General features: G+C 39.1%; 1 protein-coding gene across 4 annotated transcripts in view; it reads left to right on the top strand.

Annotated features, from left to right (window-relative positions):
• The window catches only part of EPB41L4A (erythrocyte membrane protein band 4.1 like 4A), a 244,559-nt gene that overhangs the window by 142,333 nt on the left and 79,572 nt on the right, over positions 1-22,654 (top strand). For all 4 annotated transcript variants that reach the window (XM_058538493.1, XM_058538485.1, XM_058538475.1 and 1 more), the window contains 5 exons: positions 2,905-3,002; positions 4,138-4,258; positions 7,245-7,332; positions 9,553-9,641; positions 10,254-10,317. In XM_058538493.1, the coding sequence (XP_058394476.1) occupies positions 2,905-3,002; positions 4,138-4,258; positions 7,245-7,332; positions 9,553-9,641; positions 10,254-10,317 (460 nt within the window). The remainder of the gene's footprint in view (positions 1-2,904; positions 3,003-4,137; positions 4,259-7,244; positions 7,333-9,552; positions 9,642-10,253; positions 10,318-22,654) is intronic.

Below are 22,654 nucleotides of genomic sequence, written 5' to 3'. Positions count from 1 at the left end.
ATTATACTCTTAAGTTCCATAAAATGGATAAGTTATATACAGTTAATTAAAAATAGGCCCTGAGCTATGATAAAGTGCTTATTTAGCATATTAAAATATGATTTTACTGTGTCATAAATTTGTCTTATGTAAAACTAACACGATGCTTGCTGCTATAAAGATTAATCAAATTCTTAGTTAAAAATAGTTTTCTTGTCTTCTTTGATTTTAGTGGATTTTTTTTGATACAATGACTTAGAGATCTCTGGTATCTTTAAAAGGCAGGCTGTCTGGGGCCAGCCCAGTGGCATCGTGGTTAAGTTTATACGCTCTGCTTTGGCAGGCTGCGGTTCACAGGTTCGGATCCTGGGCGTGGACCTGTGCACCGCTCATCATGCCATGCTGTGGCAACATCCCATATACAAAATAGAGGAGGATGGGCACAAACATTAGCTCAGAGCTAATCTTTCTGAGCAAAAAGAGGAGGGTTGGCAACAGATGTTAGCTCAGGGCTGATCTTCCTCACCAAAAAAAAAAAAGGCAGGCTGTCCAGGGAAGTTTGAACAGATCTCCTTTTTTTTCCTCCATGAATTTCTCAGAGACAGCAAAGAATGTTCAGTTTTTTCCATTTTCATCCATCTGTCTCTCTGTCATATATCCATCCATCAAGTCAACAAGTATTTATTGAGCAGCTACTGTGTGCTGAGCCCTGTATGCTGGGAACACAGTTACCAATGGGATATGGTTCCTGTTTCTTTGTATCTGTTTGTCTTTCTCTTTCAGCTCTCATTGTTTTTTCATCTCCCTCTATTTCTCTTTCCCTTCCTCTTTGAAGCAAACTCTTGTGGGATTAGGTCCCTCAGTTTCTGTATTTGGCAAGGGATTTGACTCTTCAGTCAGATGTTATAAAAGTCTTAATAGAGCAAGACGAACATGCATCTGTGACCCATTTCCTAAAACAATTCCACTTTCAGGAAAAGAGATTCCAAGTTAATAATAGAGAGAGTGTAGCTAAACGCAAGTTTCCAGCAAGCAGTAGTAATTCAAGGAAATATCTCTTTAGTTTATAGGCTTTTGCATTTAAGTTTTGCTAATATCACTTTACTCTGCTTTCCTCCTCTTCAAGAGGAGCACAGATAATTATAACAAAAAGTGGATTTGATATCCAAGATGAGCATTCAGGGAATGGAAAGTAGTTAAGTAAAGCTGGAAAAGTGAATGTAAATTAGGGAGTGGTGTTAGTCATTGGTTAATGGCAAGAGATTTGGCTCAAGAAGTAAGCAAAAGTCTTACAAGCTATCTTAAGGATCTTGAACTCTATCCTGAAGGCAAACAGAAGTCTTTTAAAGTGTTGTTTTGTTTTTTAATTAAGAAAGTCAAGTGATCCTCTTTACCTCTTAAGAATCGTATTTACCTCTTGGGAAAGTTATTTGGAAGGGAGATCAGCATGAATGATGGAGAGCAGTGAAGGTTTTCGAAATTCAGTGGATAGAGACCTGGACTAGGAGATGGAGAGAAGTGTATGGATTGCAAAAAACAGCAGATTTAGTGATTGGATGTGGGTGCCACGGGTCACACATTGTTCTTAGATTTCTCTTACTTGACTGTCTGGAGAACTGTGCTGCCATTTACTGAAATGGGCAGTGGGGAAACACAGGATGTTAGGCAGATTTTCACTGGAGCCTGTGCGTGCAATCAAAGTTGATATCAGTCTTCTAGGAATAATCAGAGTAGCATCTAACATTTGGATTCCCTCATTTAAGGGCTTTGGTTGTGAGCATTGGAGAAAAGAAACATCACAGCTGATTTTTATAATTCCTTTCCATTGCTTTTTTTCTGCCTTTTCCAATGACATCGAGTCACCTTACAAAGGAAGAGAAATCACAAAGGACAGCCTGAAGTGTGTGAGTGAGACTGTGTGTTTGTGTGTGTGTGTGTGTGTGTGTGTGTGTAAGTGATAGTGGCTGAGGATGGCGTTGATGGTTCATTGTATTGCTTCATAAACTCTGGCCTCTTTCATCTCACTGACAGAAAGGCTGAATAGGGGAAAAAAAGCTAGCCATAGTTGCATAGCATCCTCATGAAGAGAGTTCTAGGTTCAGATTACCTGGGTTCCAGTTCTGGCTCTGCTGCTTAACTAGTTGTGAGATCTCAGACAAGGGACTTCATCTCTTTGTGTCTGTTAGTTTCTTTATCGACAAAGTGGAGATAATAATAGCACTGACCTCATTTTGACGTCTTCTATAAGTTATTGTATGTAAGATGCTTGGAATGAGTTACTATATTTACAATGTTTAGAAGAGTGGGTGGCACTATTATTGTAACAGGTTTTCTTTAGGCAAATAGAATGAGCAAAACTACAGATAATGGGCAGGGTCTTACGTGGGAGGATTTATGGAATTACACTATAATGAGCTTTTTGTCCTGTATCCATGATTTTAGACCCTGTAGATAATGCATGCTGTATGTGTGGGGTCCTTGTGAATTTCTCCTCCCCCTGAGAGCATGTCATAGTAGTAGTGGCCGTGGCAGTAATGAGGAGGGTAAGGAGAGCTTATATGTAACCACCACGTCAACTTTATGAGGTGTAGATACTTCACTGTCCCAGTTTTACAGGTGAGGAGTCTGGCTCTTAGAGATGTTATGCAGCCACCCAAGGCCACAGAGGTGGTGAGTACTGGAGCTGGGCTGCAGTCCAGCCGGTATGACTTCAGAGCCTGCACTTTTTAGCCACTACCCTGTATTGCCTCTGTAGAGTGTGTTTAAATAGTCCCTGTTCACTCAACGGCCTCCTCACAGAAGAGCGGAAAGTAGCTTTATTTTCATGGAAGGTCACTGAGTATTACCTTGATTATCAGGGTCTGAAACTTCAGGTCTGGGTGGTGTAAAATATCATTAATCTCTTTTTTCCATTTCTTTTTTTAGATATCAGTTTTTCTTGCAGGTGAAGCAAGATGTCCTTCAGGGCCGGCTGCCCTGCCCTGTCAACATTGCTGCTCAGCTGGGAGCATATGCCATCCAGTGTAGGTTCCGCTTGAGCAAATTTGCTTCAGATGTCTTGAGAAAAATATTTGAATTTTTCTTTGTAAGAAATTTATATACCAAAATTCTTGTCAACTGACATTTTGCTAAAAAAATTGAATTTAGTTGTAATTCAAGTTATAATCAGTGTCCTTTTGGAAGAGATAAAAATTAAGCCGGTTACATATCCCTTGTAAGTAGGTCATGTGGAGTTTTAGTCATGGGAATGACATTGATTCTTGATTAAGTGGAGGGTCTGAAAATCTGTTCTATTCTACATCCCACCTGAGTTCATTGATCCGTCAAAGCTATTATGTCTCAGAGATCACATTGCTTCCAGGCGGCTGTTGTGAAGACTCCACATGGTCAGGGGCCAACACCCGTTCAGAGTATGGCACACGTTCAGCACTCATTGAGCTCTTGGCATCAATATGGCGGCCACGTGGGGCAGCTTCAGGTTGCGTATAGTTTTAGAGGCTGAGGCTGTTTCCACTTACAATTACTGAGATCCTTCTAAGAATCAAGCTAGGTATGGGAGCAATGAGACAGCATGTTCTTTGCCTTTGCAGCATTTGAGGACCAGAAACAGTCTAGAAAAAATATTCGAGGGAAAGTCACATAGATGAACTGGGTTGGGCTTGGAAGGTGGATTAATGTAGGGAGAAGAATTTTTATAAACGTAATATAGTGAGCTTTCTGGTTTCATTTTGCTTCTTGGTGTAAACTGTAATGGGGTTATGTGCAGCATTTTGTTATATTTCCATGACCATTATTTGGGGCATATATGTTTTGAATCACATGCTGTATCTGTTGGTGTCATTGTCTGAGAGGATATATTGGGGTCATGGTTGTTTTTCACCTCTAGCATTTCCAATATATATACTCTAAATTCTGTTTGCAATGTTTTATTTCGTATAAACTGATAAGAATAATTGAAATGAAAATAATAATTACAGAGTTTCAGAAAGCAAAAATGTAGAACTTATTTTGTTTATATGATCCATAGATGCTCATCAGAGTTGTTTTTTACTAAAATTATTTATATATGAATTTATTAAGGCATTTGAACCAAATGTTTAAGTATGTTAGGAATATCTTCTTAAAATGGAAAAAAATTACGATTTCTTTCTTTTTTAGCTGAACTTGGAGATTATGACCCATATAAGCATACTGCAGGATATGTGTCAGAGTATCGGTTTGTTCCTGATCAGAAGGAAGAACTTGAAGAAGCCATAGAAAGGATTCATAAAACTCTAATGTAAGAATCACATTTTATTAACTGTAATTAACATGCTGTACATTAGATCCCCAGAACTTCATCTTATACGTAGAAGTTTATACTCTTTGACCAACACCTTTTCATTTCCCCCACTCCCCAGCCCTTGGTGGCCACCATTCTGGTCTCTGTTTCTATGAGGTTGGCTTTTTTAGATTCCACATACAACTAACATCATACAGTGTTTGTCTTTCTCTGACTTCTTTCACTTAGCATAGTACCCTCAAGGTCCATCCATATACTTGAAAGTTGTGAAGAGAGTAGATCCTAAATGTTCTCACCACGAAAAAGAAATGGTAGTTATATGATATGATGGAAGTGTTAGCTAACGCTACAGCGGTAATAATTTTGCAATATATGTGTATCAAATCAACATGTACATCTTAAACTTACACAGTGTTATATGTCAATTATATCTCAATAAAACTGGAAAAAAAGGATCACATCTTATGTTACATTATCCATGAACCATCATCTTATGCTATTGGCAGCCTTAAGAAAAGTTTCTAGAAGGATAAATTCTTAACGTATGCCTTGAACATTCTAGCATTCTTTTTCTTTTTAAAGTTTTTTGCTTCTTATAATACTAAAATGCTCATAGAAAACCCAAACAATTTAGAAAGTATTAAAGGAGAGACTAAATCCCAATACCTAAAGTCAAGTTATTTTTGGTTAATGGCCTTTCAGACCTCTCTGTGTGTAATTTCGCATAGAGAAAATAGATTTTTTTATAGATGTATGTATGTATGATTTTACATAAATGGAATCATTCTGTATGTATTATATTTTGCGGTCTTCTATTTTTTCAATCACCAGTACCTTGTGAAATTTATTTTTTTAGCTACAAATATATTTTATAACTGCAAAAGCATTAATGTATTCTGGATTTGCTCTATGTTAAGTATGTAAATTCTTCATAGTTATAAGCAGAGTCCTATTCAGTCTATAGCAACAAATCTGGAAATCATGATGACACCAGTGTGGAGACTTGGATAGTATTATGTTAACACCATATGCACTTCTGCTAATATACATGCTCTCCTAGTAGGATTTTCAATTAATGGCCTGCAGCATTGAAGTTATAATTTAATTATAGTTATTTTGGTTAAATCCTCTATACTGATTAACTTTGCTTTATTGCCTCTTATGTAACATTCCCTCTTGAATTTGCTTGGTTTCAGATCTATTATAGTTAAGAAAAAAAAGAGTAGAATTAATCTGGTCAACAAAAAATGTTTGCCTAAAGGATCTGTTTCAGTGAGGAGCAGCAGAAGTCAATTGCTGAATTGCAATCAGAGAAACCAGGCTCTCCATTTTGTGTTAGCATGCACGAGAATGCTCTCCAGTCTGATTCTAGAGCCCTTCATTTTAAGGTTTTGCTGAAGTGGATGCTCAGAGAGTGCCTGTTATAACATTATGAAGGGCAGTGTGTTTGGCACATTCTGAGAATACTAATTCTACTAGAAGTGTCCAAGTACAATTACATTTTGAAATTATCAAGGAGCTTTGGGTAAAGGGCCTTATATCTTTTATGTGATGGTGTTGACAGTGTGATGTGACTGTTATTTCTAAAAGAACGTTATTCACAATAGCCAAGACTTGGAAGCAACCTAAGTGCCCATCAAGGGACGAATGGATAAAGAAGATGTGGTATATATACACAATGGAATACTACTCAGCCATAAGAAACGATGAAATCCAGCCATTTGTGACAACATGGATGGACATTGAGGGTATAATGCAAAGTGAAATAAGTCAGAGGGAGAAGGTCAAATACCGTATGATTTCCTTCGTTAGGTGGTAGATAATAACAACAATAAACAAACACATAGAGACAGAGATTGGCTTGGTGGTTACCAGAGGGGAAGAGGGGAGGGAGGAGGGTGAAAGGGATAATTTGGTACATGTGTGTGGTGATGGGTTGTAATCAGTATTTGGGTGGTGAACATGATGTAATCTATGCAGAAATAGAAGTATAAATACGTACACCTGAAATTTTTACAATGTTATAAACCAATGTTACTGCAATAAACAAAAAATTAAAAAAAAAATTTTTTTACAGAAAAAAAAAGAATAAAGCTTGATCAAGGCGTGGTAGCTTTCGTCTCTAATTGTGATGCACATTTTTCATAGCTTTCAAAAGTATGGTATATTGCTGGGTTTTCCAGGGTACCATGGCTGAAACATGGGAATGCATCAAAGCAGGGTTTCTTAATTTTAAAAAATTCATAACTCCTTTTGATAACCGTTAAAAATCTTTCTCTGTCTCTCTGTCACACACATGCATACACACGCATGCGCGCACGCACGCACACACACACACACGCACACACACACGCGCACACACAGAGTTCCACTCATCCATGGAGATTCCTGGCAGATACTCACCCTCATTAGGAATGAATGCTATTTTCTGTATGTTACCACCAGTGAAGATTTTGGGAAGATTTCTATACTTTGTCTTGAAAAAATGACAACTATTTTTACAGTTTCTAAATCCTAATGTGTTCAGGAGATGCTGAACTCTGGTTGGGTGGTGGGGAGCCCGTTCTCTTCTTCCTGCCCACCACTGCCCTTATTCCTTTTCCTCCTATGGAGAGCTGCTGGTGCATGGAGACATTTTACTCTTTGTAAAGGGTGTGCTTTTTAATTTGAGTGCTTGTATTCTCAATAATCTCTTTGAGGGTTTCTGAAACTGAGAAGTTTTAATATGTGATGGGACATTGGGATTGGCTATAATGAGCAAAATAAATCTGGTAAATGAAATTAACTTAATACAAGTATCAGCTCAGAGTATAACATTTTGTCACCAAGAAGGCAAGGGCTTCTTGAAATACAGAGACTTACGTTTGCATTAGCACAAAGAATTCTTTATTTTTCGAGTGGATATAGAGGAGACGGTTTACATTTCCTACAAGTGCAGTAGCTATGAGTAAAGTAAGCCTCTTTGTTTTCATGCTGGGTGTAGGGGTCAGGCTCCTTGTGAAGCGGAACTGAATTACTTGAAGACTGCCAAATCCCTGGAGATGTATGGCGTTGACCTCCATCCCGTCTATGTGAGTAACGTTTAATTAACACAAAATATTTTAAGCTGATGACATTTTTCTTAGAAAGTCACTGAAACTCCCAAAGGAGAGCTGCAGTCCTGTTGTTTAGCGAGCAGAGGATACTTTTTCATCTGTTTTTTGAACATAAAGAATCTCTTGCGTGAATTAAACCCTCATGAGTTTTGCATAAAAGTCTGATTATATTTCCATGTGCAGAAAACAATTAACTGGGCTTGAAAACACAATCTGGATAACAGCTCCAAAGGGCTTAGCTAAATGTCAAAACAATTTGAAATTGGTGTATAATTGATTGTGTTAGACAGAAAACAGGAGGATTTTCCAAAAGTAGATTTTATGGCTGGAAAATAGTCATAAAATCATTTTCCGGGTAAAGTAGGCTTTAGGCAACAGTATAGGTGCAGCTGTTGGTGGTTCTATGTTGAATGTGCAGGTTCTGTCAGTATTAGGGTTACTGCCTGCTGTCGTTATTGCCACTGCATTAATGGAAATATTTTTGCAGATTTTCTTCAGGGGCTGATGAAAACTTGCCAGATATAGTCAATGAACAATTATATTAAATCCCTGTTGAGTGTTCTGGATCCAGGTCTTAACCTGTGAGCCACCTCTCTAGGGTTACCAATTGATTATTTTATGCCAGTGAGATTGACATGTCATTGCCTTTCATTTTATAAGAGTTTAGTTAGAAATAGTCAAATTTGATTATTTGAGAAAATGAGCCAAGTGCCTTATTCTTTACATGAAATGAATCGCTCAAGATTATATGTAGAGTAAATGTCAGTTGGAGTATGGAACTCAGTTTTTAAGGAACGCTGATAAAGCTTCCTGTAGCGCGTCATTCATTCATGCATTCATTTTGTAATATGTCTTTTGCTTGTCAGAGTTTCTTAAAACAAGAAATCATCTCATTATTTGTAAAGAGTTAGAAGCATCCCTGTGTATACCATTAATAAGGCAATAAGAGTTACATACTTGGGGGAAGTAGTAGTTCCCTGATATATTAGATTCAAATCTCATTAGATGATTAAATGCTCCATACTACTGTCCTTTAAGAACACCCCTAAAACTTTGTGGAATAGTTATCTTTTTCCCTTCTAGCCATAATAATCTTGTTAGGTTTTCAGTTTTTTAAAAAATATATTTATAGGAAATGTATAAAGAGAAAGTCTTCTGCAAAATGCTTCTGCATTTGTGTAATGTTTATCCTAATTCACAAACACTTTTTTGTGGGTGGTAGGAATTTATGGCAAATGAACTGGATTCATTAGAATCTTCCATACCTTCCTTTAAGATTGACTTTTTAGAACTGAAAGTGGGCGGTAGCTGGTATCCTTCCAAAACATATTAGCTGTCTTGTGTTCCTTGGGAATGTGGCTTTGCAGGCTGTTATTTGACCTTAGAGTAGAAATAAGATTAATGCAAACAGTTCTATTTATGTCCTTGGTACCCACCCTGTGACTCTTTCATTTCAGAATCTCACTTTTTTAGTTGGAATTTATCATTTCTGGAAATGAAGGGTTTCCATTCTTTACCAGAAGAGAGGACATTTTTAAATTTTTTGAGCAGTCTTGAAGTCAGAAATGGAAGTAGGAAGGAACATGAGAGAGACCTTAGCAAATCCAAGTGTGTGCCTGGAGGCGGCTGCCTGAACTTTCTGGAGGAGGTGGTATGAAGCAGGCCTCATGATGGTCCACATCAGAGAAGAACATCAAGATGAGCCCTTGGAAGGGACCTTTGATAGAAGCCAGTGGCTCTCAATCCTTGGCTGCACAGGAGAATCACCTGGAGCATTTATGTGTTTTGATGCCTGGGCCCCTTCATTACAGATTCTGATTTAACTGGTTTTGGTAGCACCGAGGCACCGGCATTTTAAGTGGCGTGGGTGATTCCCGTTAACGTGCAGCCAGGGTTGCACACCACTGTAGAAGCAACATGGAGTGAGTCGATCTGTGGCCTGATTGGTAGTCCAGGTTCTTTTAATGAACTGAAGTTACAAGTATGAATGCACTAAGAAAGATTTTTCTTAAGAACTTTGAAAAAAATGAGCAAGTTAACTACCATCATAGCTTAGCTAGCTTTCTAAGCTGATGTCTTTCAAAAACTAGATCCAGTATTATTGCAACAAATTACGTTTGTATGGCCAATTACAGTTTGACAAGGAGCTTTTATGTGAATAAATTCATGGTAATAGGCATATGTTTGTTTTTGCAGGGAGAAAACAAATCTGAGTATTTCTTAGGATTAACTCCAGTTGGTGTTGTTGTCTACAAGAATAAAAAGCAAGTGGGGAAGTATTTCTGGTAAGTATAACTTGAGAGCAGAGTTGTTATTCAAGTTATACATTGTTTGTATTGGGCTTGTGGGACTTGTGTGTCAATGACAGGGTTGGGGAAAAGAAAACAGGTACATTTCCAGTGGTTGATCAATAAATGAGTGAAATTGGGTATAAGTTTTCTCTCAATGTGTCTCGGTATATAGTTTCTCTATAAATTTCAGGTACTGTGATTCTGGACTCTCTTGTCCATGGGAGCTGTGTGTAGGAGGATTTCCTACCCATTCCAGTATATGCTGTGGGCCCAGGACTGCTCTGAGTTCTAATTCTTAGTGGGGAAGGATCTGAGAGAGATTGGGGGTGCCTATAGCACTACACTAAGTCTGGGAAGGCAGCATTGGCAGGGCCTGGGGCTTCCCAGCTTGTCTACATTCAGGGGAGAAGCACAGGAGAATGAGAATGGAGATTTGTTTAGGAGGATGTCCAGACAAAGGATGTACAGGAAACTCACTACAATTACTGCAGCAGTATGTAAGGGAGCCAGTAGGAACCAACCTTTGTCCACAGGATACTTCTCAGAATTTCCAAAAGATTAGTTCTTAAAAACAGCAGCACCACCACCATCTGCTTTGTTTTTCAGGCCTCGAATTACAAAGGTTCACTTCAAGGAGACACAGTTTGAACTCAGAGTACTGGGAAAAGATGTAAGTTTTTGTTTAGCACATAGCTTAACTGAGAAGAGAAGTCTTGTCTGCTCATTGACAACTTAAAAGACACCGTGAAGTAAAACTGCTGTATTTTCTTCAGCTGCAGCCACATGGAACCAGGTTAATTGATTCACGTGCATAGTTTTTCTCAAGGAAAGGGAAGAGAAGTGAGTAGAAATGAATAAGTTGGTAACTGGAGAAATGTCATTTTAGTTTTAAAAAAGGGGGAAAAAAAAAGCCTTTCTAGGGCACAGGAGAGACTAGGAGGTGATTATCATTAGTGTAATTTGTTCTTCAGCTCTGTCTGTGAAGGTAGGATTCGTCATCAGAAGGGTGTAGCCTGCGTACAGGATAAAAAGTGTCCTGATTTTGTCCCAAAGTAAGTTAACCTGTAGAGAGTCACACTTCTGCTCTTTCCCTAGTTGAGTGTGGTAGGTAAACCAGATGGGAAATTCTGGACGCTTCCAAGGGAGAATGTAAGGCGAGGGTGCAGAAATGCTGAGCTTCGCTCTGCAACTTAGCAGTGTCCTCCAGGGTTGTTTGGGTAATGGGTACAGTGTTTGTCAGAGCCTGGAGGTGCTTTCATGCCTTGACAGGTAGCTTTTAGGAAACTAGGCAAAAGAAAGCAAGGATGTGAAAGCTTCCTTTCATCTACCTGTGAAAATAATGCTCCCTTGAAGTGCTATTACTATAATCCAATTTATGGGATAAATGAGTGCAAACGTGAAGTAGGAGAATCCGCCCTTCTGTCTCTCTGATAGTCATTTTATGCAGAAGAAAAACCTCAGTGAATGGTGTTGAATTGACTTTCTGATGAGATACTTGTGAAAAAGAAGTACCTAAAATCTGCTTATACATCCACAGGAAAGGCATGGCTGCAACCACAGTTGAAGCGGGGTGTCTGGCATAGGCCTCATGTAGCAGGTACTCAGTAAATATCTGTCCAGTGATCAGTGGACTGATCTACTGAGGTTATGTGCTGCCAGATCAGAAAACCTGATGCTACTATTTGTTCTTCTTCTAGAAAAAATGCAGTGATCCCTCCCTGAACTGTGTGACATGCTGCCATTTATTGATAAAATTAAAATTGGATTTTGAAATAAGTTTGAATTTGTAAGGAGGGGAAATTCCAGACTTTTAAAGAAATGGTAGTCCAGAAACCTCATAGTAGTTCTTAATGGTCTAGTTTGAAGGAAATCCAGTTTTCTTCAACTCCTGATTAGGCACATCAATCTTAAAAGATGTTTTAGTATAAGATTGAATTAAAATCATCCAAAAAGTAAAATAGCTAGTTAGATGGTAGGGTTATACAGTTTTCTCCCTATCCTGCCTCTGGTTTCACATGACTTAATAATGCAAGGAGTAAGGTCTGTTCAATGCATTGAAAATAATGTTTTAAGTTTCTAATAAGAATATGATAAAATAATAAGACTTTTCATGAAAGCATTACTATTATTCAAAGTCATTCCTCCCTTTGTTCCTGTTATTTTTGTGAGTGAAGTCCTTTCATGAACTACCTGTATGTTATTATTACAGTGCCTTTAAACGTCTTCTGGTTGGGATGAATATTTGGTCAAGTCACAGCTAACTTGAACTTTCAACTTCTTAGATTTCTTCATTATTAGGTGAAAACAACAACAAAATGGATATTATCATGTTATTTTTTTTCATGGCAATCTTCATGGCATGACCTGGTTTCCTACACGCTGGGCTTGGCCCTTGTCCCTTCTGCAGCTCTGAGAAGGACTGGATGTTTGGGTGTGGCCCAAGGCACTGCATGCTCCTGGTCGTTAAGCCTAATGTCACTGATCTTTAGGAAGGTAGCAAAGCAGGTCACATAACTCAGGCTTGAATCAAAGGGATTTTTTTCTAAAAATTCATTAAATAGCACCTTAATTTAACCAAAGCACTCGTTTCCTGAGCATTCTTCCTTTGTGGAGTCTTTCTCCTTTCTCCACCAGGGTACTTCTCTGTGAGGCAGTGATTTACATAATGGTAGAATTAAGTTGATTATTATGGAGGCCTAACTGTAATCATACATTAAATTAAAAAGCCCCCTGAAACCCATCACCTGGAACAATAATCAGAGTCAACTTGAAAAATGGTTGAAATGCTTATTCTGCTGGTTTTCTGGTCGGCTAGTGTGGTCAGAGAGACTTAACTCAGGATGTTTGCTGCTGTTAGGGCCAAATTCAGAGATTCAGTTCCCAAAAGAACAGCAATGTCCTACAGATAAAAGATATTCCTGATGTCACACTATGCCATGAACACTGTTCAATTCCACTTTTTAATATTAATGTGTCCAACATAACATGTTAACATATCTTAATAAATACTAATAATGTATTACCATGTACTGTTTGTGTATTCATATATTTCTTTGCATCCACACATAACAATCTCAGCTTTCTCAGATATAACCTTAATGAGTTCAGTGAGTCATTTTTGAGAGAGCAACAAATAGTTGTCTGCGACTACATCCTGGTTTGGTAAAAAGAAGCTAATTATTATAAATACTTTTATGCCTTATTTAAGCTTCAAAATAGGTATTGTGGTTTAAATAATACCTCAAAGAAAAATCAAAACTTTTTGTGTGAAGATCTTACATGATGACTGGGAAATACACTGTAAACAAGAAAAATAAAATTACCTATTAACGTAAAATTCGGAGGTAGTGACTATTATTTTGGTACAATCCCTTTCAGATTTTGCCCTGTTAGAGTGAACGTATAATATGTATATATACATGTATGTGCATCATCCCCCCTGTGGTTTTTATACACAGGTTTTATACTTAATATCGTATCATAAGCATTGCTCCTTTTATTATACTTATTCATGTGTGCCTGCACAGTGTTTGATAATGTGTTTTACTTTTATTTTTATGGGTTTTACTTTTTTTCCTTAATATTGTGGATGAATTGTTTCCTCCTATTATATCTTATAACTGGTTTTTACTGGTAGAAGAGAAAGCTGTGGAATTTTATGTTTATCTCAAATCTGGCCGTTTTGCTGAATTCTTGTGTTGTAGCCAAGGGTTCTTAATTTGATTCTCATAAATTTTTATAGATATATAATTATATCACTCACAAATAAAAGTAATTTATTCCCTCATTTCTGTTATGTTTCATATTTTATAGTGTTGGTCAGAACTTCTAGAAGAGTGTTAAGTGACCTACCAATATGAGGCATCCTCGATTGCTTTCTCATTTTAATGAAAATACCACTACTGTTCCACCACTTATGTGTTAGTTCTTGGTTTTAAGAATATGTGTTCATTACCAGGGGTTTAAATTTTTTCAAAGCCTGTTACCAAATGGTTACTTTTCACTGATTTCCTTCAGAGCAAAGATTGTTGCTTGTTCACTCATTCAACAACTAATGCTGATTTCAAAAATCCAGGTGAGAGATGTGGGTGGCTCAGACCAGGGCAGCAACATTCCAAGTGGTGAGAAGCTGTAGGATTCTGGATTTAGCCACGTGGTTTCGTGGATGTGGGGAGGTATGAGAGAGAGGAGTCCTGGTGAGTTAAGGGTGTTTGGCCTGAAAGGCAGGAAGAATAGAGCTGCCATAACACGAGGTGGGGAAGGCTGTGAGGAGAGCAGGCTTGGAGGGAAGGTCAGGAGTCTCAATTTTAACATGTTGAGTTTGAGATGTCTGTTAGACATCTAAGTGGAGGCATTTAATAAGTGGTCTGTATGAATCTGGAGTTGGGGACCAAAGTCAGGGCAGAATATTCAAATTTGAGAATCATTGACGTATCCTGGTATTCAAAGCCCTGAAACTATGAGAAATCACTAGGAGAATGAGTCTAGATAAGAAGAGAAAGAACCAGAAAAGGAGACTGAGAAGGAACAACCAGGGAGGTAGAAAGAACACTAATTGTCCTCACATTTGCCAGGTAAAAATCATGTATTAAGTGGGTGTCAAATGATGCTGGTATGTCAATTAAGAGAGGGACTGAGAATTGACCACCAAATTTAGGAAGAGTGGAGGTCATTGATATGACGAGCTTCAGTGGGTTAAAGAGTGAGCTTTAATCCAGCAATTCCACTCTTAGGTCTGTGTACCCTAGAGAATCACAAGGGACATGTATGTGCGTGCAAGTAAAGAAATAAAAAAACCAAAAGTCCCTTAATAGGAGATGAGTACCTAAATTGATGCATATTAATTAAGAAAAAAACCAAAAGAGGTAATAGGTGGAGTGGAATTGGAGATGGTGAGTGTAGACAACTCTTTTGAGGACTTTTGGCACAAAGAGAAACAAATAGGAAGATAGCTGGTAGGTGAAGCAGATCAAGAGGAGATTTGTTTTGTTTTGTTTTTTAACTTGGAAGAAATAATAGCACCTGTATACCCTGATGAGAACGATCCAATACATGGTGAAAACTTGAGGATGTAGGAGAGAGAGAATTGCTGGAATGAGATTCCTCGAGTAGATGATGGGGATGACATCTAGTGTATAAATGGAGGGATTGGTTTTAGAGGGCAGCCAGGGCAGTTCACTGGGGTTAGCAGGCAGGAAGATGGAGCATGGGAAGGTAGGTGAGGGTAGGTGGATAGTTCTCTTATGATTGTTCTGCTTTTATTTTGAGGGAAGTAGGTAGCAAGCACATCAGCAGAAACTGAGGTTGGGGAGGAGGAGTTGGGGTCTAAAGGAAGAAGAAGATATGAAATAGTAATTTTGGAGAGAAAATGGACAAGGGACATGTGGTTGATATTGTATGATAGCTTGGTAATATGAAGGGTTATGAATTTAAAGTGAGCCCACTCATGGTGTGCTTTTCTCCAGCCACATTCAGTGGCACTGGTGCAGGCACAAAGCAGGTGGAGAGTTGGTTTTGTCAAGAGAGTAATATAAAGAGAGAGAAGGGCAAGGGCATCCAGTGAGGCAGGGGAGCGATTACAGTGATTTACCATGGAATTGAAACTGGGTGAGGAGGTGAGCGAGGACTGTGAAAGAGTAGTGGTGGGATCTGTGGGTGGAGGTCCTGGTGGAGTTGAGAGATTGTTGGAGGTGAAGTACTGGGGGGAGGGAGCTGGAGAGAGGGTGGTGGTCAGACAGTTGGGTGCTAGGCATTGAGATTATGGAGGGGCTTCAGTTACTATAAATGGCAAGTCCTAGGGCAATAGTTCTCAGCTGGTGGCAGTTACCTCTCACCCCTGCCCCCCACCCCCCACTCCCAGGATGTTTGGCAACATCTAGAGACATTTTTAGTTGTCACAGTGCTAGGTGGGGCAGGGTGCTACTGGCATCTAGAGGGTAGAGGTTGGGAACGCTGCTAAACATCTTACAGTGTGCTATGCAGGCACAAGATGGCCCCCCACAAATGTCAGTAGTGCTGAAGCTGAGAAACCCTACTCTAGGGTTAGGAGCACGGGAGTGAGTGGCTGGGATAGGGAGGAATACAGCATTGTTGGAGGGGAGAAGTTCAGGGAACTGAGATGTCTGGGTGTTGGAGGGATCGTTTATATTATATGTTGAAATTTCCAATAAGTAACATAGGAATAGTATTGGAGAGAGTGACAGTGATTGCAGTAGCATCGACATGTGAGGGAGATGACTTCAAGGATGACAGGCACCATAGAGTAGCAGGTGATGTAATCTGATGAGATTCAAAGCTGCGAGTTTTAGAGAGAATGGTCTGAAGGTGGCAATGGGGAGCAAGGAGGATTCTCCTCCACTTTCAGGCCCAGTGATACAAGGACAGTGGGGGCAAAAGGCACAGCCACCACTTGAGAGGAATGCCATCGAGACAGTGTCCCCAGGGGCGAGCCAGCTTTCTACTGGCAGAAGAGGTTGAAGGCAACGTACAAGACAGACTGAGGAGCGAGGGGATTTTGCTGATGATAGGCCATGAGTTCCAGAGAGCATGAAGGAAGAGTTTCAGGAGTGGGAGAAGGGGACAGACTAAGGGATGTGCTGAGCATTATTTGGGGGTGACTGACATAAACAGAGGTAAGGAGCACGATGTGATTGGGTCCAGAAGATTCAGGCAGATAAAAGTGGAGAGGTTGTGAGAGGTTTCCATGTGTGCCCCCTAGTGGTGGGGGTAGAAGGCCTAAGGAAAGTGAGGTATCCCGGTGCACTAGTTCAGTCTTACCTTGTGTGCGAGAGGGCCTGTCTTACCCGTACGCCTGTACTCGATCTTCACCTGGGCTGATGGCATTGAGGACTGGTGGGAAATTGGGTGATACCTCAAGCCCTGGACTTCACTCACTGCGATCAGATTTGCATTTCAGAAAGAGCACTCTTGCTGCAGGTGAAACAGGGAGGTGAAAACAGAGGCAGACAAGTTAGAAGCCTGCACACTGATCAGGGGGAGATGACGAGAGGGTGGCCACCACAAGGATGCAGAGAAATGGGCAGATGTGGGAGGCATTTAGGAGGTAAGATTGCTTTTTATTGGTAGCAGATTGAATGTTTTTGTGAAAGATTGGGGGGAGTTTAGGATCATACCCAAAATTCTTGGGTTCGTCAACAGGGAGAGACTACGGTCCCCAGCAGCAGTAGGCCTAGAAGTTGGCATGTAATAAGCACATTTGTTGAATAAATGAAAGAATGAATAAATGATGCTGTGATTACTTTTATGTATAATGCATCATGGAACTAACCTCAGCTAAACTTACCCAGCATGACAGGATGTAGAATCCAAAGGTTCCTGGCAGCTCTGGCCGTGAGTAATTAGACCCGCTTGGCTGAACTCTCAGACCTGCTTTGAGAAAGATAGACAGGAAGTGATGGTGGCCAGGAGTTGTCACTGTTCATCAACAAGCCCAAGAGGTCTCACTGATGTAAGCTAGGGGTTCCTTTCACATTTTAAATGGAACGTAGATTTTTAAAAAATGTTTTCACTTGAAAATAATTCCAAATTTACAAAAGCTTGCAAAAATTAAACTAGAACAAAGAAAATGTTCACCTCTTGTTACCCAGATTCACTTCTTGTTAACATTTTATGCCATTTCCTTGATCATTTGTGTTTTTCTTTCTTTCTCTCTCTATGCACACACACATGCACGCTTCTTTTCTGAATGATTTGGGAGTTACATGTATCATATGTCTTTAAATACTTCAGCGTGTATTTCTTAAGAATAGGGATATTCTCCGATGTAACCACAGTATAGTTATCAACTTAATAAATTTATGTTGATATAATGCTTTTATCATCTACCTTCTGTATCCCAATTCTGTTGGTTGACCTAATAATGTCCTTTATAGCATTTTTCCCCTCCAATATAGAATCCAGTTAGCCTCCTTTAATCTGGAACATTTTCATAGGATTTCTTTGTTTTTTTTGACATTGATATTTTGAAGAATACTCCACTTTTTAAAAATAGAAAGCTTCTCATTTCCTATTTGTCTGATGTTTCCTTGTGATTAGACTGAGGTTCTGCATTCTCAGCTGGAAAGTGGCACCTTCTTGGGGTGTCACATCTCGAGGCGCATGATGACCATCTGTCTCTCGTTGGTTAAGTTTGGTCACTTAACATCACAGTGTTACCCGATTTCTCTGCTGTATAATTAGTTTTGTTTTTTTCTCCCTTGCAACTAATAAATAATCTGTGGGGAGGTACTTTAAGTCAATGCAAACACCTCGTTCCTCTTAAAAGTTTCCCTGTAGATCTAGCATTCACTGAGGATTCTTGCTTGATCGGATCTTTTCCTATGATGCTTGCAAAATGCTGATTTTCCAGCTGTCCACTCTCTCCATATTTATCAGTCAGCCCTTGGCATTCCACTCTAAGCGAGAGCCCCACCTTCTCTCATTTATTTATTTATCTGTTATTGGCACAGACTTATTAATTACTGTTTCTTTCAGTGGTTTATGATACATTACTGTACATAGCTGTTTTGGTGTTCAAGTTGTGCTAGATTTGGTTAGTAGAAGCCCCTTGTATCTGGCTCCTGTGCCCTTTTGACCTGCCTCTTTTTGGCACTTTCTTCCTTTTTGGTACAGTATGGTGTTTTAGGTGCATCTTGTACCTACCCTGTAACCACCCTGTTGTCAGCCGTTTCTCCAAGGAACCCCGGTTCTTTTTCATGGGGAGGGGTCAAGATCTGGGTGCTAGGTGTGGTCATGGCTACTCGGGTGACTTTGCTTCTTGACCTTTTCAGTGGACAGAGCTAGAGAATATATGCATGCATATACACTTAGACACAAACATACATATGTATATATGTGTGCATATAAACGTGCTTGTACACATACTTATACATATTTTAGAAATCATGAGTTCATACCATGCCTCCAATTTCTGTCCATCCCCACAGGGTTCTTTCTTGCCTTCCCTCATTTCATATTTTTATGTCCTTTCTTTGGCCTTGAGAACTTTGGCTCCCAACAACTGCAGCACATTTACTCTCTTGCTCAATTCTAAAATACATCTTATAGTTTCAGAATTGCTTTGGCTAAACCACTAAAACTGACAGTTGTTTGTAGTTCTTTCACTCACCTACCACCTTGCAAAGACTGAGAGCATATAGTCAAATCCCGTGTTCAAAATTTACTTGGGTTGGTTCTTCCTTCCCTATTACTGTGGTTATGGTATTCATTTGAAATCTAGTTAGGTTTACTTGCTTCGGTTTGTTTTTAGTTATAAGTCCCCACTTCACATTCTTATTTATTTGATTTTATTTTTTGAAGATGTAGAAGATTAATCTGCTTCCAAAAGTCAAAACTATATACAAAAAGGCATACTCAGAGAAGTGCCAGTAACTCCCATGTTCCTTCAGTTCTGTTCCCCCACCCTTCCTCGTAGGTAACCAACTTCAGTGTTTTATGGTTTATCCTCCCTGTGTTTCTTCCTGTAAAGAGAAGCATGTATATTTTCTTTCTTACCTAAAAGATAGCTTACTGTATATGCTTTTGCACTTTGTTTTTCTTTTACTTAGTCATGGCTCGTAGAAATCTTTCAGTTCATCGAGAGCTTTCTTTTCATTTGTACAGCTGTGTAGTACTCCATTGAGTGTAAGTTCCATAGTTTATTCAACTAATCTGTTATGCTTGGACATTTAGGTAGTTTTTATTAATTTTTCTTTAATCCGTAACTTTGTGCATATGTATTTTCATATTGTTGGAAGAATACCTTTGGGATAAATTCCCAGGAGTGGGATTGCTTGTTCAAAGGGTAAGTGCATATGTAGTTTGGTTAGATATGGCCCTGACCCCACCCCACCCCCCACCTCCACCCATAGTTTTTGTGGCATTTTTGCATTTCCACCTACAGTGTATGAGCGTACCTGAAACTATAGATTTAATATGTTCCCTAAGTATTCCTAAGTGTGGCTCTGTTAGTAATATTTAGATACTGACAGTTTGGTTTGGAGTCTTTCAGATTCAGTGATGGACTACTAGACTGTGGTCAAATAGCATAGTTTAAGGACATATCTCCCCCTTATCTACCTTTGGACAATTCACTGAACAACATTTAACCTGCATTTCCTTGTCTATAAAGTGAGGATGATAAAAATCTGTCTTACAGAGTGGTTGTGAGGTTGAAAGCACCTAGTCCACAGTTGTACATGTAGTAGGCACCTGGTACATGTCTGAATCGGAGCTGTCTTGGCCTCATGACCCTTAGGGCTACCGAACACAGGAAAGGGCCCAGGGAGCGCCGTGTGCTTGGCCGGTCTCGGCTGGTGAATAGCTTGTGCCAGGTGGGAAGGGGAGCCAGGTCTTCCAGGCCCATGGCTTTTCCTTTGTTTCACTTGCTACTATGTTTGTTGAATTTCTCCGTAATTTAAACCCACAGGCCCTTTGTTTGGAAGAAATTTTTAAATTCTGCTATAAAAGTTGTTAGAGTATCAGTTGATCTTACCAGATATACCTTTGTTTTAACAAGCTTAAACAACATTTATTAAAATTTTTCTTAACGTTTATAAAATTGGGACTAACGATTAATTATCATTAAAGAATTAAATCTGCAAGTGTAAGAGAAATGCTGACATTTTAGTAAATGCTATAGTTTATCTAAAGAGCAGATGAAGAAGAGAGAGAGTAAAAAAACAGCAATAACAAAAGCAAACCATCTGAAATCCTGGTTTTGTATTCTGTGAATTTCTTCAAATAGGAACCAAAATAAGCGCAACATAATAAGTAGTTTTCAAAGTTTACTCAAACATGATATAAATATTCTCTGGTGTTTTGGCTCATATTTTTTCTTTTTGAATCTTTGGGAGGAAAAGAAACAAGAGGAGAAGCAACATAATCTAACACATCCTTTCCACCTCGATAATTTACATTTCTATGAACTACAAAGAGTTGTATACAATTATTTATCAAGCAATCAATTTAATCATCTGTACAAAAGGTAAAAAGGTTTTTCACAGTTAGTATATATTTTGGAACATAACCCACACAGCTGACAAAAGAGTACTGGAATATTTTTGCTGTTTTTGTTCTTTTATTGTAAAACATAACATGCATGCAGGAATGGAAATTAATTTTATTCTCCAAGTGCTCTGCTGAAATGCACAGTGATTTTTAATTCAAACCATATTACATGCATTTCAAAAAGAATTTTAAAAAATGCGTGTGTGTAGGGGTGTTTCTGTGTAGTCAATATTTTCTAAACCAGAGTACTGAAAAGACACTTCCTTGAAGTCAAATTTTTTGTTCATATAAATCAACTACCTTCCCAGCTCTTGCAGATTCCCAGGGCACGTTAGCACGTTAAAAGATATGGTGTTTAACCCAGTGTTTCCCAGACTTATCTGACCATAGAACTCTTATACCAATATCGCAAGATACTAGTGTTGTAAGAAACACTCTTGAGGGAGTACTATGTAAAGAAAAAGCTTGAAAGATAACATTTTATGCAGTGTTTTAAAATTCCCTTTCCAAATAATAACAAACTGGTAAATTTTTGTTGCAGGGCTCACTCTGAATTAGTTAGCTAGTTCATCTTTGAACTCAAGATGCCTACAAGAGAAAGCAATGGAAAATACGGGGAAAGTCATTAAAACAGACATTGTGCCCACTCTCCCAGATGCACAAACATAGCTCAATTTTTAAAACTGCAGTCATTCAATCTCACCATTTACAAAGATAAAATTTCTCAAAACCCTTAAAATTTTGTGATATCTTTGGTATCTAGTTTTTTTTTTTTTTTGTGAGGAAGATCAGCCCTGAGCTAACATCCATGCCAATCCTCCTCTTTTTTTTTGCTGAGGAAGACTGGCCCTGGGCTAACGTCCATGCCCATCTTCCTCCACTTTATATGGGACGCCGCCACAGCATGGCCTGATAAGCAGTGCATCAGTGCGCGCCCGGGATCCAAACCCCGGGCCGCCAGCAGCGGAGCATGCGCACTTAACCACTACACCACGGGGCCAACCCCTTTGGTATCTAGTTTTAGTTGAAGAATAAATTTTTTCAGTTCCACAACTTGCCTTCTTTTGCTTTATCCATAATTATTTCTGTCATTTGCTATCAGTCCTAGGATGATTTTCGTTTTTTCCCTATAGTGCCTAAAGTAAGTTAACAATTGGCAAGTAAATATAAATCTTGTAGAGATTGAATGTAAAAAAAAAATCCCATAATACTTTAGATTTGTAATCTTCACACTTCTTTTCAGCCACTCCTCTGCCTCTGTGGATCATTGATAGGAAACCTCTCTGCTGTTGGCCTTTCCAGTATTTATATAGCTATTGCATCTTACTACTGTTGGAAGTCCTAATTTTTTTTACTCTTAAATATGTGACCTCTGCAGTGTACTTTGGGTTACTTCTAGTGACCTTGGAGGTGGGACAAATGTACAATAATAGGATTGAGAAGGTGTTCATCTCCATAATTCTAGGGAGTCTGGGGAAAGCAGACTGTCTAGTCCTGGCTGCTTCCCAAGATGGAAATGCAGGAACCAGCTAGAGTGTGGGCTGTGTGTGGCAAGGAGGGTCAGGCTCTGGAGAGGCGGTGAAGCTTGAGTGGGCCCAGGGAGAGTAGGCTGCTGTGCGGCTTGTGGTGTGAGCCCCTCTATGACCCTGCCATCATCTCAGTATACTTAGGAGAAGCCAGTGTAAAGTGACCTACTTCTTCTAAGCTTGCAAAGAGAAACATAGCTAGCAAAGATGGGAAAAGAGACTGAGAAGACCAGAGGGAGTTAAGTTGGAATTTGTTGCTATGATACAGGTCCTGAATTCTTACAAATGATGGAATTGGGAGTTTTAGCCAAGTTTGCCTGGAGATCCACAGAGCAATGAAACCCCCACATGATACCTGAGTTAGAGGTGATTTAATCTTGATCAGTTGATGAAATAAAAAGAAATAGATTCAGATGATAGCTTTGCTTCTGGCATGAAATGACCAAAGCTCTGAAGGTGTTTGAGTAATTTTGT

The sequence above is a fragment of the Diceros bicornis genome, chromosome 1, assembly GCF_020826845.1.
Source record: "Diceros bicornis minor isolate mBicDic1 chromosome 1, mDicBic1.mat.cur, whole genome shotgun sequence".
NCBI lineage: Eukaryota > Metazoa > Chordata > Mammalia > Perissodactyla > Rhinocerotidae > Diceros > Diceros bicornis.
This window is presented reverse-complemented; position numbering and strand designations above follow the sequence as displayed.